The sequence below is a fragment of the Tympanuchus pallidicinctus genome, unplaced genomic scaffold (assembly GCF_026119805.1).
Source record: "Tympanuchus pallidicinctus isolate F22 unplaced genomic scaffold, pur_lepc_1.0 scaffold4, whole genome shotgun sequence".
Classification (NCBI taxonomy): domain Eukaryota; kingdom Metazoa; phylum Chordata; class Aves; order Galliformes; family Phasianidae; genus Tympanuchus; species Tympanuchus pallidicinctus.
In genome coordinates, this window is record NW_026294758.1 from 39048108 (window position 1) to 39061137 (window position 13030).

Sequence of the window (13030 nt, forward strand, 5' to 3'; positions counted from 1 at the left end):
GGCAGCAAGAAAGAACAGTTTGCCTGAAGGAATTGGCTTTTTTTTTTTTTTTTTTTTTTTTTTTGAGCCCTTGACCCTGGGTAGTTTTCAGCCTGCTAGAAAACATAATTTTAATCATGCTCTGCTATTAAGTTTATAATATTTTCTGGAATTGCTACCAAAGTCAAGCCCTATATTAAAATCTGCATCTGATTTATGGCTGTTTAAATAACTGTTAGGAAAAAGCCTAACAGCAGTAAGTAATAGATTCCCTTGCCTTTCCTACTTCTGAATGCTTCCTAGTGTGCCTTCTGGACTTGGAGATCATACTTCAGTGGTATGCTTTTACTGAAGATTATTTGCTGGGATAGTGCAGCCAGCCACATTATCTTCAGCTTACAAAGTGAGAGAAAATATTGGAGAGTCTGGGAAAATTTCAAGTTATCCTGTGTAAAGTGACAAGAAAAATCAACGTTTTGTTGTGGCAACCAAGAACTAAGACTGAAGATACAGTTATAAGATTATTTTTGATTCAGCCTTCTTAGGATGGGGATAGTTAAGTGATAGCTGCAGATACAAAGAGGAAAGTTTCAGAATTTGGTAATATTTAATACTTCTTGCATTGGAAGCTAGTAAGTTGTTAGTTATGACTGTGACTTTTTAACAGAAGTTGTGACATTTTGGCAGAAGTCCCACAGGTCTTACGCATTGCCATCGGGTAGTCAAGAACTTAAGAGAGGTAGAATGGCATGAGAGAACCTATAGTGTGTTGGCAGGGTATGAAGATTGGATGTAAAAATTTGAGTGTATGAGACGGGGTTCATCTTTGACAGCAGCCAGACAAATGGTGACGTGCCCTGCCCTCTGAATAGCAAACATTTATACAAACCTCTAGCCTTTTTTGTCTAGTGCAATGGCACACCCGTGTATCCCTCAAAGTAACTAATTCCCTGCATTAAACTGGGACATTAATGCTGGAATAGAAGTGGGGAGAGGATACTTTGGAGAGGGCAGTGAGAAAAAGCAAGAGAAGAAAGGAAATGCACATCAATTAACTTGGCAAGATTCAGAAAAGTTCGACAGTTACCGGGAAAGAGAAATTTTAGGTTCCTTCTTTGTGGCACAGGAAAGATGCTTTTCTGGAAGTAGGTATCTACAGATGCATATGGTTCAGGCTTGTCTCAGTCCCAACATGAGGCAGAGATGATTCTTACCTGTCAAGTGAGAGTGCGTATTTATCTTCTAGATTCTCTCAGCCCAACATATTTGAGCCATATAAAACAAACTGTATTTTTATATCAAACATATGTGGGTTTTGTTTTTTGTTTTTTTTTTTTTAATCTGCTACAGGTTTCGTCCTCATCAAGATGCAGACCCTGAAAAACCCCGAGTTGCTGCCCTGATTGATGGATTAATCTCTTTCAAAAACAATGATCATGGTGCTTGGGTCAGGGGAGGAGATATCCTCATTCAGAACTCTGGGTAGGTATCCAGAAGCATGTTGCATGTTGCTAAGAAGCTTCCCCTGAAGCTGTTTTTATGAAAACATACTGCAACAAGGTTATAAAGAAGACTGATGCTTAAACCTGGGAACTGCTGTGTTTCCAATACTTTTACACAAACCCATTGCTTTAAGTTTATATATGGCTAGATGAGAAACTTCTTTAAATGAAGGAAAAAAAACTACAAAATAAAGTGTAAAACTTGATTGGGACTACTAGTTTCTATTGAGATGTCTATGTTTTCTTTTAAGCTTCCAGGTTCCTGCTTAAAAGATATGAAAAGCTGTATTTTCTTTCTGTTGTTTTCTTCTTTTAAAAACGTAATTTTTATAAGAACTACTTAATAGTTTCTCGATTCTATTAATGCAAAGGTTTTCTTCAGTGCATATCACTATGAAGTCTTAGAATATTTTATTATAGGATAGTCCAGAAGATGTGACTGAAGCTTGATTTTATGGACTTTCTTTTAGGTTTGCAGACAATGGAATTGGTTTGACATTTGCCAGGTGAGTATTTAATTACTGCTGTGTTTTCTTAAAAGTTTAGAAAAACATCATACATAAATCTGTCAGTAAAAATTAATAGGTATACTTTCTTAAGGCTTTATTTTCACTATTAGGTCCATTTCCAGTGGTGTAAAACATATTATTAAGGCTGCAAATTGACACGTCTGCTAAAGTTTGCTCTTTGTTCAACCTATGCTTTCTTTACATAACAATTTGCTACCTGTTCTCCAGAAGGGTTATGTTTACACGAGTATTTTCTGTATGGCACGATGCCTTGAGCAGCTTTGATTTTCTTCCTGAGCTGTTCAATGCAAGTAAAGGGAAATGAGTGAATGGTTAGAGTGAGCAGAGCCTCTTTTCAATGGAAGGAAATCTAATAACTTGGGTAGAAAAAAGCCAAAACTGCTACTGCTTAGGTTGTGAAAAATGTGTTCTAGAATTGTGGTAGTGGGCTATAAATAAGAGTGCTGATTATCCTAGGAGAATAGAAAATGTACAGTTCTGCACAAGGATTTTCGTCCTTTCAAAAAGACTGTTAGTGATTAAATTTATTGTTCTTTATATTACAAATAAGAACATGAACTGCTTTGCTTTATGAAGACTATTACAGAGTAGGAGTAGAACCGTGCCTTGTGTTTTAGTCTGCTGGATAGTCTTGGCTAAAAGCTTTTATCCCTGACATTGCTTTGATAGTGATGGGAGCTTTCCAAATGATGAAGGTGCCAGCCAAGTGGTGTCCGAATCTCTGTTCATAGGGGAGAGCAAGAATTACGGGTTTCATGGTGGTCAAAATAAATATACAGGATCTGGAGGAATAGACAATAAGGTGCGCACTCTGCCTAGAAATCGGTAAGTACGTCATGAGTAAAGGAGCTGGTTTCTCAGAAATGTATATTCAGGCTTAGGCTTGTCATGATTTTTGTTACAGGGTGCTGTAAATATTTGCTTTTATTAACAGGACATTTCCAATTAGAGGTTTTCAAATTTACGATGGGCCTATTCACCTCACTAAGTGCACGTTCAGGAACTTTGTGCCAACTCCAGACAGATTTACCAGTGCAGTTGGTTTCTTGATGAAAAATCCTTGGCAGATGACACCAAGAAACAACATTTCTCTTGTAAAGTTTGGTCCAAATGTAAGTTCATTAGAAGTTATTTTGCTGTTGCGGGTAGATTAGTTTTCTTCTTGCTTTATTTTAAATAATTTTCCAAGGGCCCCTATGGAAAATTTTTTTTTTTTTTTGCATGCAAACATACTCCACAGTTTGTCTTGGGTGGAGATCATTTGAGATATGCTTTGTTTCCCAGGCAAGAAAAATAATACGTAGAATAAGTTTCATTAATGATCTCTTTTTTGACTGATAGTAAAACTGAAAAGAGATTTTGTAAGGTCTGGTGTATCTTTGATAATGAATTTTCAGTTGCAGTTACAACATAATTACACAAAATCAAGAGCTGACCTGAGCCTATTACTGAAAAACAAAACGATTACATTGCTCTTGCCACAAGTTTTTTTTAATCAACTCTTCTCAAATTCCTGTATTTTTGCAGAATTGAGAGTATTAGTCTCTATGTCACCTGGAGTAAAAGAACTATGTATGCATTTTGATTGTTGTTGACAGGTTTCTCTGAAAGCCTTCTTTGGAAAACCTGGTCCCTGGTTTGAAGAAGTAGATCTGGATGGTGACAAGAACTCAATATTCCATGATCTAGATGGTTCAGTGACTGATTATAAAGATACGTATGTGGGCAGAATGGATAACTACTTGATTCAACACCCCAAATGCATTAATAATACTGAATGGAATGGAGTGATCTGCAGTGGGACCTATGCACAGGCTAGTACTCTGACTTCTACTGGAGAAACATCTACAATGTGAACAAAGTGTGTGGAAGAAAGGAATTTTTAAAATACTTTTATATGTAAATTACAATTTTCATCCATTTTGGCATACAACATTCCATTCAGGATGCAAACTAGATTGCAATACTTGCTTCCAGATAATAGCAAATGCGCTGGGAGTATATATGCCAGGAATTCCGTGTTAAAGTCCTATCTGTTTTGTATTAGAGCCATTTTCTTCTGCTGGCGTTTTGTGTTTTGTTCACAGGCTGGGTTTTAAGGTTTACTACTTGTTGTTTTTCTCACCTTTTTCTTATTGGAGCGCACCTTCTGAATATAAATATCATACAGGTCTGATTCCTGTTCTGTATGAGATTGGTCAGGTACTGTTTTGGAACTGTACTTTTCCCCCTCTCCCCAATGTTTTTATTTTTTATTTTATTTTTTTGTAAGACAGGCAAAATAGTTTTTCAAATAGGGATCTTTTTTGAAAGAAAAGGGGCAAACAGAGGGGATTGGACTAGATGATTGATCTCTTCCCTTCCAACACCTACTATTCTATGGTTCTGTGAAATATTTGCAAACCTCAAATTGCAGCAGTTCTTCTGCAGTCATATACAGTCCGTCTTTCACTGTTTCACTTAATGTTGTACTGATTAAAGATTGCAAATCTTTCCTCTTTCTCTGTAATGTATAGGTCTATGTTCAAACATGGAATGGACAGAATCTTTCCATGGCTATTGTACGAGATGAGTACCCATCCAATCCCATGGTTCTTAGAGGGATTAATCAGAAAGCTGTCTTTCAGCAGTACCAGCCAGTAGTAATGCTTCAGAAGGGCTACACAATACATTGGAATGGAAAAGCACCAAATGTCACGTATCTTTACCTCATTAACTTTGATAAGTACGTTTTCTTTCTTTCATATCATTGAGCCATAAGGTAACAATGAAGTAATGTGCTGCAGAATTAGTGTGCTGAGAGTTTGTAACTGTCAGTGAGAATGGATTTTTGCTTTTTTTTTTTTTTTCTTAATTACAAATATTAAGGTATTAAAAGCGGGAGATGAACCAATAAACATGCACCTAAAGTCAATTTTATATTTAGTGCAGTGTCTTTAACAAAAATCATTTGTAGAAGAAAATATACCAAAAAGTGAAGTTTGGCAAAATTGAAACTGCATACTTTGGGGTACTTGATGTTACTGTTGGATAAGCTAGATAAATGTCTGAAGCATAAAATCAGATGTTTTCTAAGGATGTACTGGATACTGCAACAATTAGTGAAAGAAAGTGGGGAAGAAGGCTTGCAGGGTTAAAAGCTTTGTGTTCCTGTTAATTATGTTTTTGCAGTGACTTGTGTGCTGCTCATTGTCATCTGAACTGTTCCTGTGGTGAATCGTACACTTGTTTTGTTTTCAGGAATGACTGGATTCGCGTTGGTCTTTGTTATCAACCAAATACTGATTTTACTATAGTTCTGGAAACCTTTCAGAGGAAGTCATCTGCTCTGTCGAGTAAGGTAGAACGCTACACACCTGTATCTTCAATGCTGGAGCTTGAAAAGAATCGATCAGACAAGAAGTTTTATTTTGACAACAGTACTGGGTAACGCCTTATAACTTGCCTGTGATGAAAGATTTTAATGATAATGGATAGCATGATAGCAATGAAAGGAACTGATTGAGACACTTGTGCTGGAGGGAGGCTGTTACAAAGGAGTCCAAAACTTCTTTGAAAGAATAATGTATGTGACTTTGAATCTCCAAAATACAGTGGTTATTATGAGCACACATTCTCAAGAAGACTGCAGTTACACAGATATTTTGTGTCCCATGTCTAGGGAAAATGTAGTATCCACAGCACTGCAGACAGGTGTCTTGCAGGAAGTAAATTTCCCCCTTCAAAGAAAATTTGTGTATTCTTGTTAAACTTCTGAGAACTTTTCTGTGGCAAGACTGTTTTGGAAACTATATATTCCTGAAAACCCACTTTTAGCCTTGTGAATAGTATTTGGAAGTCCTAGTTTCCATTTCAAAAGTTTTCTTTACAGAAGCCTTCTGTACACAGAATATTCTGTATACAGAGATCCTTCTGAGAGGTTTAAGGTGTGGTCAGCATTTACTGAAATTAAGTCCTACATACATCACTTGTGTGTGTTAGAATTTTGTTACTTAATGTGGAAATAAATGATTAACACAGGACTCTGTTTCTTTATCTGGCAAATGGGCAGATGACAGTGCTCTAAAGATTGTTTATGTTTCCTTTCTCTAAGAGCTACAACAGTAATAGCAGTTACCAGTGATAACAGTTAAATATATAATAGAAAAATCATTGGCCCTTTTGCATTGGTAACACTCTAAATGGCATTTCCAGGCATTTATTTAAGATGCAGCAGTGTAACTACATTGTCCAGTGCTGGTAAATACAGCTGAATATCTGAACAGTTGTTGTTGGTATCCATAAAGATCTACAGTTATGGAAAACATACATAAGCTCTGCAGCTTGTTTTATTGTTTCCTACCTTCCTGCCTCTATTTTGAGGAGTGGCTGTTCTTATCAAAACATATGCATTCATAGCAACATCTCACTTAATTGTTAGAGATTTCAGATATGTCAGTAGAGACTTTGTAATTCTAGTGAAGCGTAAATATTTCGAAAAAGTTTGAACAATGGTACAGAAGTAAATACTGTAGTTTTCTACTTCTCAAAATCATGAAATGTACCTGCTAAGGTTTAACATAAATACTTCCTTGTAGTCAGTTTATTTTCTCCATCTCTCACCTCCCTTCCCTTTTTTCTTTTTGTGTGCATAGACTACTGTTTTTATTTCTTCAAGCCAAATACAATAGGGATGGTCACAGTTATTGCTCATCTCAGGGATGTGAAAGGATCAAGATTGTGACCAAAGATTCAGCAAAATGGGTCAGTAACTGCATGGCAAAAGCTTACCCAAAGTACTACCAAGGACCAGCTGTCATAAAGCAGATGCCAGTAAAAACTACTGTACCGTGCACAAAGTGTGGCACAACTCAGGTAAAAGAAAATAAGCAAAAACTTGTATCATCTGTGTAGTTGGTGTTTCATACTACTTGTGTTAAAGGCATAGTTTCAGTTTTTCAGCACAAAATACAACACCTACCAATTTGCAGTATTCCAGGTTATTTATTTCCTGTGCTCAAGAAGGCAGGAGGGCTGTTGCAGCATGAGGGAGAAACATTGCTCCATATTTGTGCTTTGCCTCCTGCTCTACATGTGACAGAGAATACATGACATGAGTAGAGCAACTCTGTCAACTGTGTACCATGCAGGAAAGCTTTCCTGCAGAGATCTGTAGTTCAAGGCATACTTCAAGGCCAATGCCAACCTCTTTTTTGGATTTTTCATATTAGCATAAACTTGAAATTGCATTATGTGTTTTCACTATACATGATGAGGAAAAATACGGGAATAAGATGTATTACTGTTCATATGTCATATTACTTTGGAGTATGAGTTACCTGTTACAAAACATGACATGATAAAGTGTCAATGACATACACATATGTGTACTTAAACTGTTCTGTTTGACATCCAGATGGTATTCACCAGCGATCCTCACAAAAACTACCTCCTTGTGCAGATTAATTTATCTGGTAAAAATGAGTTAAGCAGAGCTCAGCAAGCATTTATTTCCGTGAGTATTCTTTGTAGTTTTATTTTTCTTGTTCTGTAGATCTTGGTATTGGAACAGTTGTACTGCCCTACATAGTGATAATCTCACACTTCTTCATCAGCATAAGAAGTGTTCGTTCATGGTTTGGAAAACAGTAGGTCAGAAGCCTGATCTTCTAATTTTAGAAAAAGAGGCTCCCAACTCCTCCTTTTGTATTCTAATTGCAAATCCTCTGCCACTAGAGTGAAAATTGTACCAGCAAGGAAGAACTTAAAATCTTTGAATTCCTGATGAAACCTGTATGGCTGTATTGAATCGTTCAAGACATTAGGTTTTGCTAACCTAAAAAATGTCAGTTACTAAAGAGCCCATAATTTTCAGTATTTGTTCTGATGCAGTCCTAGTGAGTGTGAAGGAAGTGCTGGAACAGGTTGCTAAGACGTGATGGATGCCCTGTGCCTGGATGCATTCAATGTCAGGCTGAACAGTGCTCTGAGCAACCTAATCTAGCTGTAGATAATAGTATCATTAGATCAGCAAAGTCAGTAGAATGATTAAGGTTGGAAATGACCTATCAGTTCATCTAGTCCAACAATCAGATGTCCCTGTTCATTGCAGGGGAGTTGAACTATATTTGAACTGGACCTTTAGAGGTCTCTTCCAACTCAAATGATTCTCTGATTCTATGTGGTATTGTATAAAATGTTTGCTTTGCTTCTGTTCAGATGCTGAAGTAGACCTGCATGTGATGCTGAGGATAGCTTTTTCAGATAAGCTCACACTAGAAAGCTTTAAGTGACTTGTGCTTTGCAAAGCCAGTTGGTTGAAATAGTGTAACTCTGAGTTCCTTAGGCAGAAAAGTGGTACTTGAGTGCAGACTTCTACAGGAGTCTTGCTGTATCTAGAGCAGTAGGAGCATAAGGTGACACTGGGACAAAATTGTGCATCCACAGTGAATGGTTAACTGTGCTATTGACAAGAAGTGCAGATGGTTCATTATCTGAATGTTAGCTTCCCAAAGCAGGTAGTTTATCTCCCCAAATGTTGACTGGTCTCCACACTGAAGCTAGTGATTGAAGGTTCTCATTCAGAAGTCTCACTGAAAGTTTCTTCTCAAAGGGGAAAAAAAAAAAAAGAGAGAGATGACAGTGAAAAGTGAGCATTTCTAAGCTGTACACCATTGTACACATGAAGGTTAACACTGAGCACAGTATGACAGCAGTTGATTTATGAATAGTAGATTTATGTATGCACAGTATGACAACAGTTGATTTATGAAAAGTAGATTTATGAATTCTTTTTTCTCCCATACAGGTCAATAACACAATGTTTTCCTTCAAGGATAATGGTATACTCGTTGTTGTAGTTGATGCCTGCACTGGCACAGTGTCAGGAAATAATTTATTTTCCGGAGCAGACATTAAGCGTGTAGGTGGCTATTTAAAGTCTGAAATACCACAAAGGTACGTGTAATGACCATTTATATCCAGTGTGTTCTGCAAGCTGTATTTCTGCTCTCTAACAAGATTTTAACTAATAATGTTTATGTAACAACACTGAAAATGAGCAAAATGTGTATTGAAGTTGAGGAAAAAGGAGAAATATAACAGATAACTTTGCTTTGCTAGAGCAAGCAAAGCCACTCACTAAAATCCTCCAGTGTTGCATGCCTTTCACTTCAAAAAGAAACTGAACCTCATGTAGTAGCACCTCTTTCCTTAAAAGAGGAAAAACTTTTGCTTCAGTATTTATGGACTCTTACAAACCGACCAACTGTGTGATGTTCTACTTGGGTTAGGAGTGACTTTTCTCCAGATCCAGAGTGAAAAATATTGTCATTTAAAAAAAAAAAAAAAAAAAAAAAAAAAAGTGGGGATAGAAAGTTAGTGTCTGGAAAATACAGTTTCTGGTATTTTAATTTTGGATCAAGAGTTTAATTATTATTTTTTTAATATACAAAAGTCACTGGAAATTTTTATTTAAGAGGATTTGAGTTAAACTTAGGAGGTGTTTTTTTAATATTTTTCCAAGTGTATGCTCTTCTAGATAGTACTTTCCAAAGAATGTTGTCTTATTTCCACAAAACCAGCTTTAACACAAAAACTCTTCAGCTTCCAGCTTTAACCCAAAAACTCTTCAGAAAGAGGGCAAAAGTGGGCTACGAAGACATCCAGCTGTAAAAGTATGTAGGATACCAGGAAAACTTCAATTGTAACTACTGTTGTCTCTGCACTGCTTCTATTGCAGGTCTGTGGTTCTACTGAGCACAAGAGGCGAGGTAGAAATTCCTAATAACTTAGCAGAAGCCTTTAAGTCCTTGGGGACAGCCAAACCACCTTACCTTCAGAGCAATGGTTAGTGAAATTTTGCACATTTCTTTTATACCACTTAGGTTCCCCCCTAATTTGCACATTTGTCTGCCTCACAGATTTCTTCTGGGTCCAGACATTGCTTCATGTCACCCAGAGGAAACATGCATGAAGCATATTGCAAGCAAGAAGGTGACTACCAGTTCTCTGTAACTTGATTATACAGAAAGCCTGGGCTTTTTTTCCCGAAGCCTTTATGTTGTGTCTCATGCAGCAAATCTGAGGGACGCGCACTCTACTTCTAAGCAATCCCCACTGCCACTCCAGTATTTCCTGTTGCAGTGATGTGATGTGGTATTTTGAGGGATGATCAGTTTCTATGCACCCCATGGGGCAGTTCTCATCCCTTCAGGGCTGTGGCATAAGTTCTGTGTGAGGGAACAGTTTTTATAACTGTTGTGATGGTTCTGTTTTCAAATTGAAGATTTTAGAGAATTTAGTACTAAATAGTAACAGAAAATTTTTGAATTAATGTATCCCAATTTGGTACGGGTGCCACTAAGGCTAGATTACTATACTGAGTAAATGGCAGAAGGAGGATTCTGTAAGAGTGTTTCTCTCTTGCTGAACCATGTGTTATAATTAGGCTCCTGTAACACTGCACTATTTTTGTTGCAGGAAGTGTGGCCTTCCTGGGCTTCAGAGGAAACTTTAAGCCATCGTGGATTAAGCTGTTTACCAGTCCTGCTGGTCATGGGCAAATTCAGATAGAAAAGTATATCCCTTTGCAACTGGAAGAATATGGCTGTACCAGAGCTATCAAGAGTCGACGGAAAGACCTCGAGCTTCTGAAGAAGGCTACAAGATCTCATTAAAGACTAAGCTGTACATAAAAACTGGGGGAAGAAAATGTGAACTAACTTATTTTTAATTTATGGCATTTTAAACTGTGTTATTATTCAAGGAAATCATGTTATTATCTGACAGACGTTTGCCATCATTGACCGCTTGAATGCCAGTCTGTGCACCTTCTAGTTGTACAAAATACGGAAGAATTTATTAGTATTTGTATAAACAGGTTTCAGAGATTTTTCAGATGTTTGTATTTACTGTAAACAATTTTTTCTGTTTAATACTCCTTTTGTATTTAAGAGAGTGTTCATAAAAGCCTTAAATTTTTGATAGCTGGTGTTGGAGTGCTATTTGGATTACTTGAAAGATTAACAGTTAGGTCTCTCTAAACAGCTTGAATTGGTCATTGTAACTTAGTTTACTTGCATTTTCCCTCTGCTGTATCCAGGTTTTCCTGAGAGTTTATTTAGTAGGAAGTTCAGTTACATTCTCAAATTACTTTCCCGGGTGTTTAAAAAAAAAAAATAAAAAAAAAAATCCTATTATGCTTGCAGTTGTGCTCAAGGAGTTTTAACTGCAGTAAAATTTTTGATTTGCTGTACGAAAGGTGGAGAGGGGGGATTTGGAGACCTAGCCTGGGCTGGGTGGGGATTGTGTACTGTGCAACAGAGTTTTTACGAGGCCATGTGTAGCGGTGTGACAAGAGCAGAAAATGACTGTCATTCTTCAGGATCACTGTTTACTACTCACTCCAACAGGAGTTACTAGTAAGAGTTACTTCATCAGTTAACGTGTCTGTTAAGACTGGGCACAGCTGGACTTTTTCTTTTAAAGCTCTTAAGCAGAAAGGCAGAACTGAGAAAATGGTCATTCTCAGGTTGTTATGAAGCTGAGCTTCTACTCCGTCTGTGATTAAGGCTATCGCAGCTCTGAATTTTGAGAGGAAGGTGTGCTCAGTTCATTCTGTCATGCTATCTATTTTGCCTTAACTTTTGATTCTTTTTATTGTAACCCTGTTGGTAATTTCTGTTATTAGCTGTCTTTGATTTCTGTTGGGTTTTGTTGCAATTGTTTTACCTTTTCTATAGGTGGTGGGGAAATGGTTTAGAAGAACTGAGATACAGCTGCCCATTTTCAAGAATCTAGTCTTTGAAATTAGATTTCAGAGACTGTAAAGATGCATTTCATAATAGGGAACAATAGGTGCCACAGAGCTGAAAATATAACTACAGTTCTAATAAAACTGACATCGTTCCTTGTTACTGTACGTGTTCTCATTCATTCTAGCTGTTGTTATATATGTCCCATCCGGAGATGCTATGTGCTTTGAATTTAAAATGGAGTGGCTGTTGAAAATGAACTGTTCACTTGTCTTCTCCAAAGAAGTTGAAAAACAGGGGATTATTTTTTTTTGTGCTTTAAAGGAGAGGAGGCACAGTAGCAGACCTATTATTCTATTCAATTAAAATATGCTACCTCAGTGCTACCATTAAACTGCCTGATCATAATACCTTTTTTTCCTAAGTAAGAAAGGAGGGGAAAGGAACACAACACAAGATGAAGTTAACATACAGATGACTGATTTTATTTTATTGCAAAACCAAGCCAAATGGATGATTATGTATTTTGCAGTTGTTTTGATGCACAGTTGCTATAATGCTTAAAAAACGAAGTGTTTTGTATGTGTGGTAAATTTTTAAGACTAGCTATAATGTTTGGTATTACTAATGCAGGACTATGTGATTTACTTGCTCCGAGTGCAGTAGGGTTAGTGTCTGGGGATTGCAATGATCTTAAGACTTCCACTGTTCTGATCTGTGGGTCGTGCTTAGCAGAGAAATGCCTTTTGGATAGTGACCTTCAGGCTTCTGAAGTTGGCCATTGTTTGAGATTCTGCTGTTTTAAGCCATCTTTTGTAAAAGCTGTTCTTGGAAACCTCAAGGCTACTCAAGTGTAAGGAGTACTGATAGACAATTGGACCTGAAGTTAAACTGTCATCTTTTGTGTGAACTTAAGCATTTGATAAATAGCATAAATAAATTTTTACATCTGACAAAGCAATAAAAGCTTGAGTCTCTTCTGTTCTTGCATCAAGTAACTTTATATGTTGTGTGAACACCATAAACCATTTTATTTCAAACAGTTCACCTGGGTGGTTTATGGTGTGTGTTCTACCCTTCAAAAACCAAATGGCAATACTAGGAATAGAGCTGCAAATGGTTACAGAATCAGTGGGCCTCTGTGGGCTTAAAGTCGCAGCTGCTGCATAAAGAGCCATTTCAATGTGGTGCAGGCCACTGCAGTGTTGTTATCCACAGTAGCCTGCAGACGAGAAGGCTGAACGGCAGCTTAGTCATGTGCATCAATACCTGCAGCAAGGAGAAA

General features: G+C 37.2%; 1 protein-coding gene across 5 annotated transcripts in view; it reads left to right on the top strand.

Annotated features, from left to right (window-relative positions):
• CEMIP2 (cell migration inducing hyaluronidase 2) overlaps positions 1 to 12711 on the top strand; it is a 52939-nt gene extending 40228 nt beyond the window's left edge. For all 5 annotated transcript variants that reach the window (XM_052701298.1, XM_052701296.1, XM_052701297.1 and 2 more), the window contains exons 13-24: positions 1330 to 1461; positions 1952 to 1987; positions 2681 to 2836; positions 2946 to 3123; positions 3610 to 3825; positions 4528 to 4736; positions 5252 to 5437; positions 6646 to 6865; positions 7407 to 7505; positions 8799 to 8947; positions 9732 to 9838; positions 10472 to 12711. In XM_052701298.1, the coding sequence (XP_052557258.1) occupies positions 1330 to 1461; positions 1952 to 1987; positions 2681 to 2836; positions 2946 to 3123; positions 3610 to 3825; positions 4528 to 4736; positions 5252 to 5437; positions 6646 to 6865; positions 7407 to 7505; positions 8799 to 8947; positions 9732 to 9838; positions 10472 to 10668 (1885 nt within the window). In that variant the 3' untranslated portion in view covers positions 10669 to 12711. The remainder of the gene's footprint in view (positions 1 to 1329; positions 1462 to 1951; positions 1988 to 2680; positions 2837 to 2945; positions 3124 to 3609; positions 3826 to 4527; positions 4737 to 5251; positions 5438 to 6645; positions 6866 to 7406; positions 7506 to 8798; positions 8948 to 9731; positions 9839 to 10471) is intronic.
• Positions 12712 to 13030: the final 319 nt, after the last annotated feature.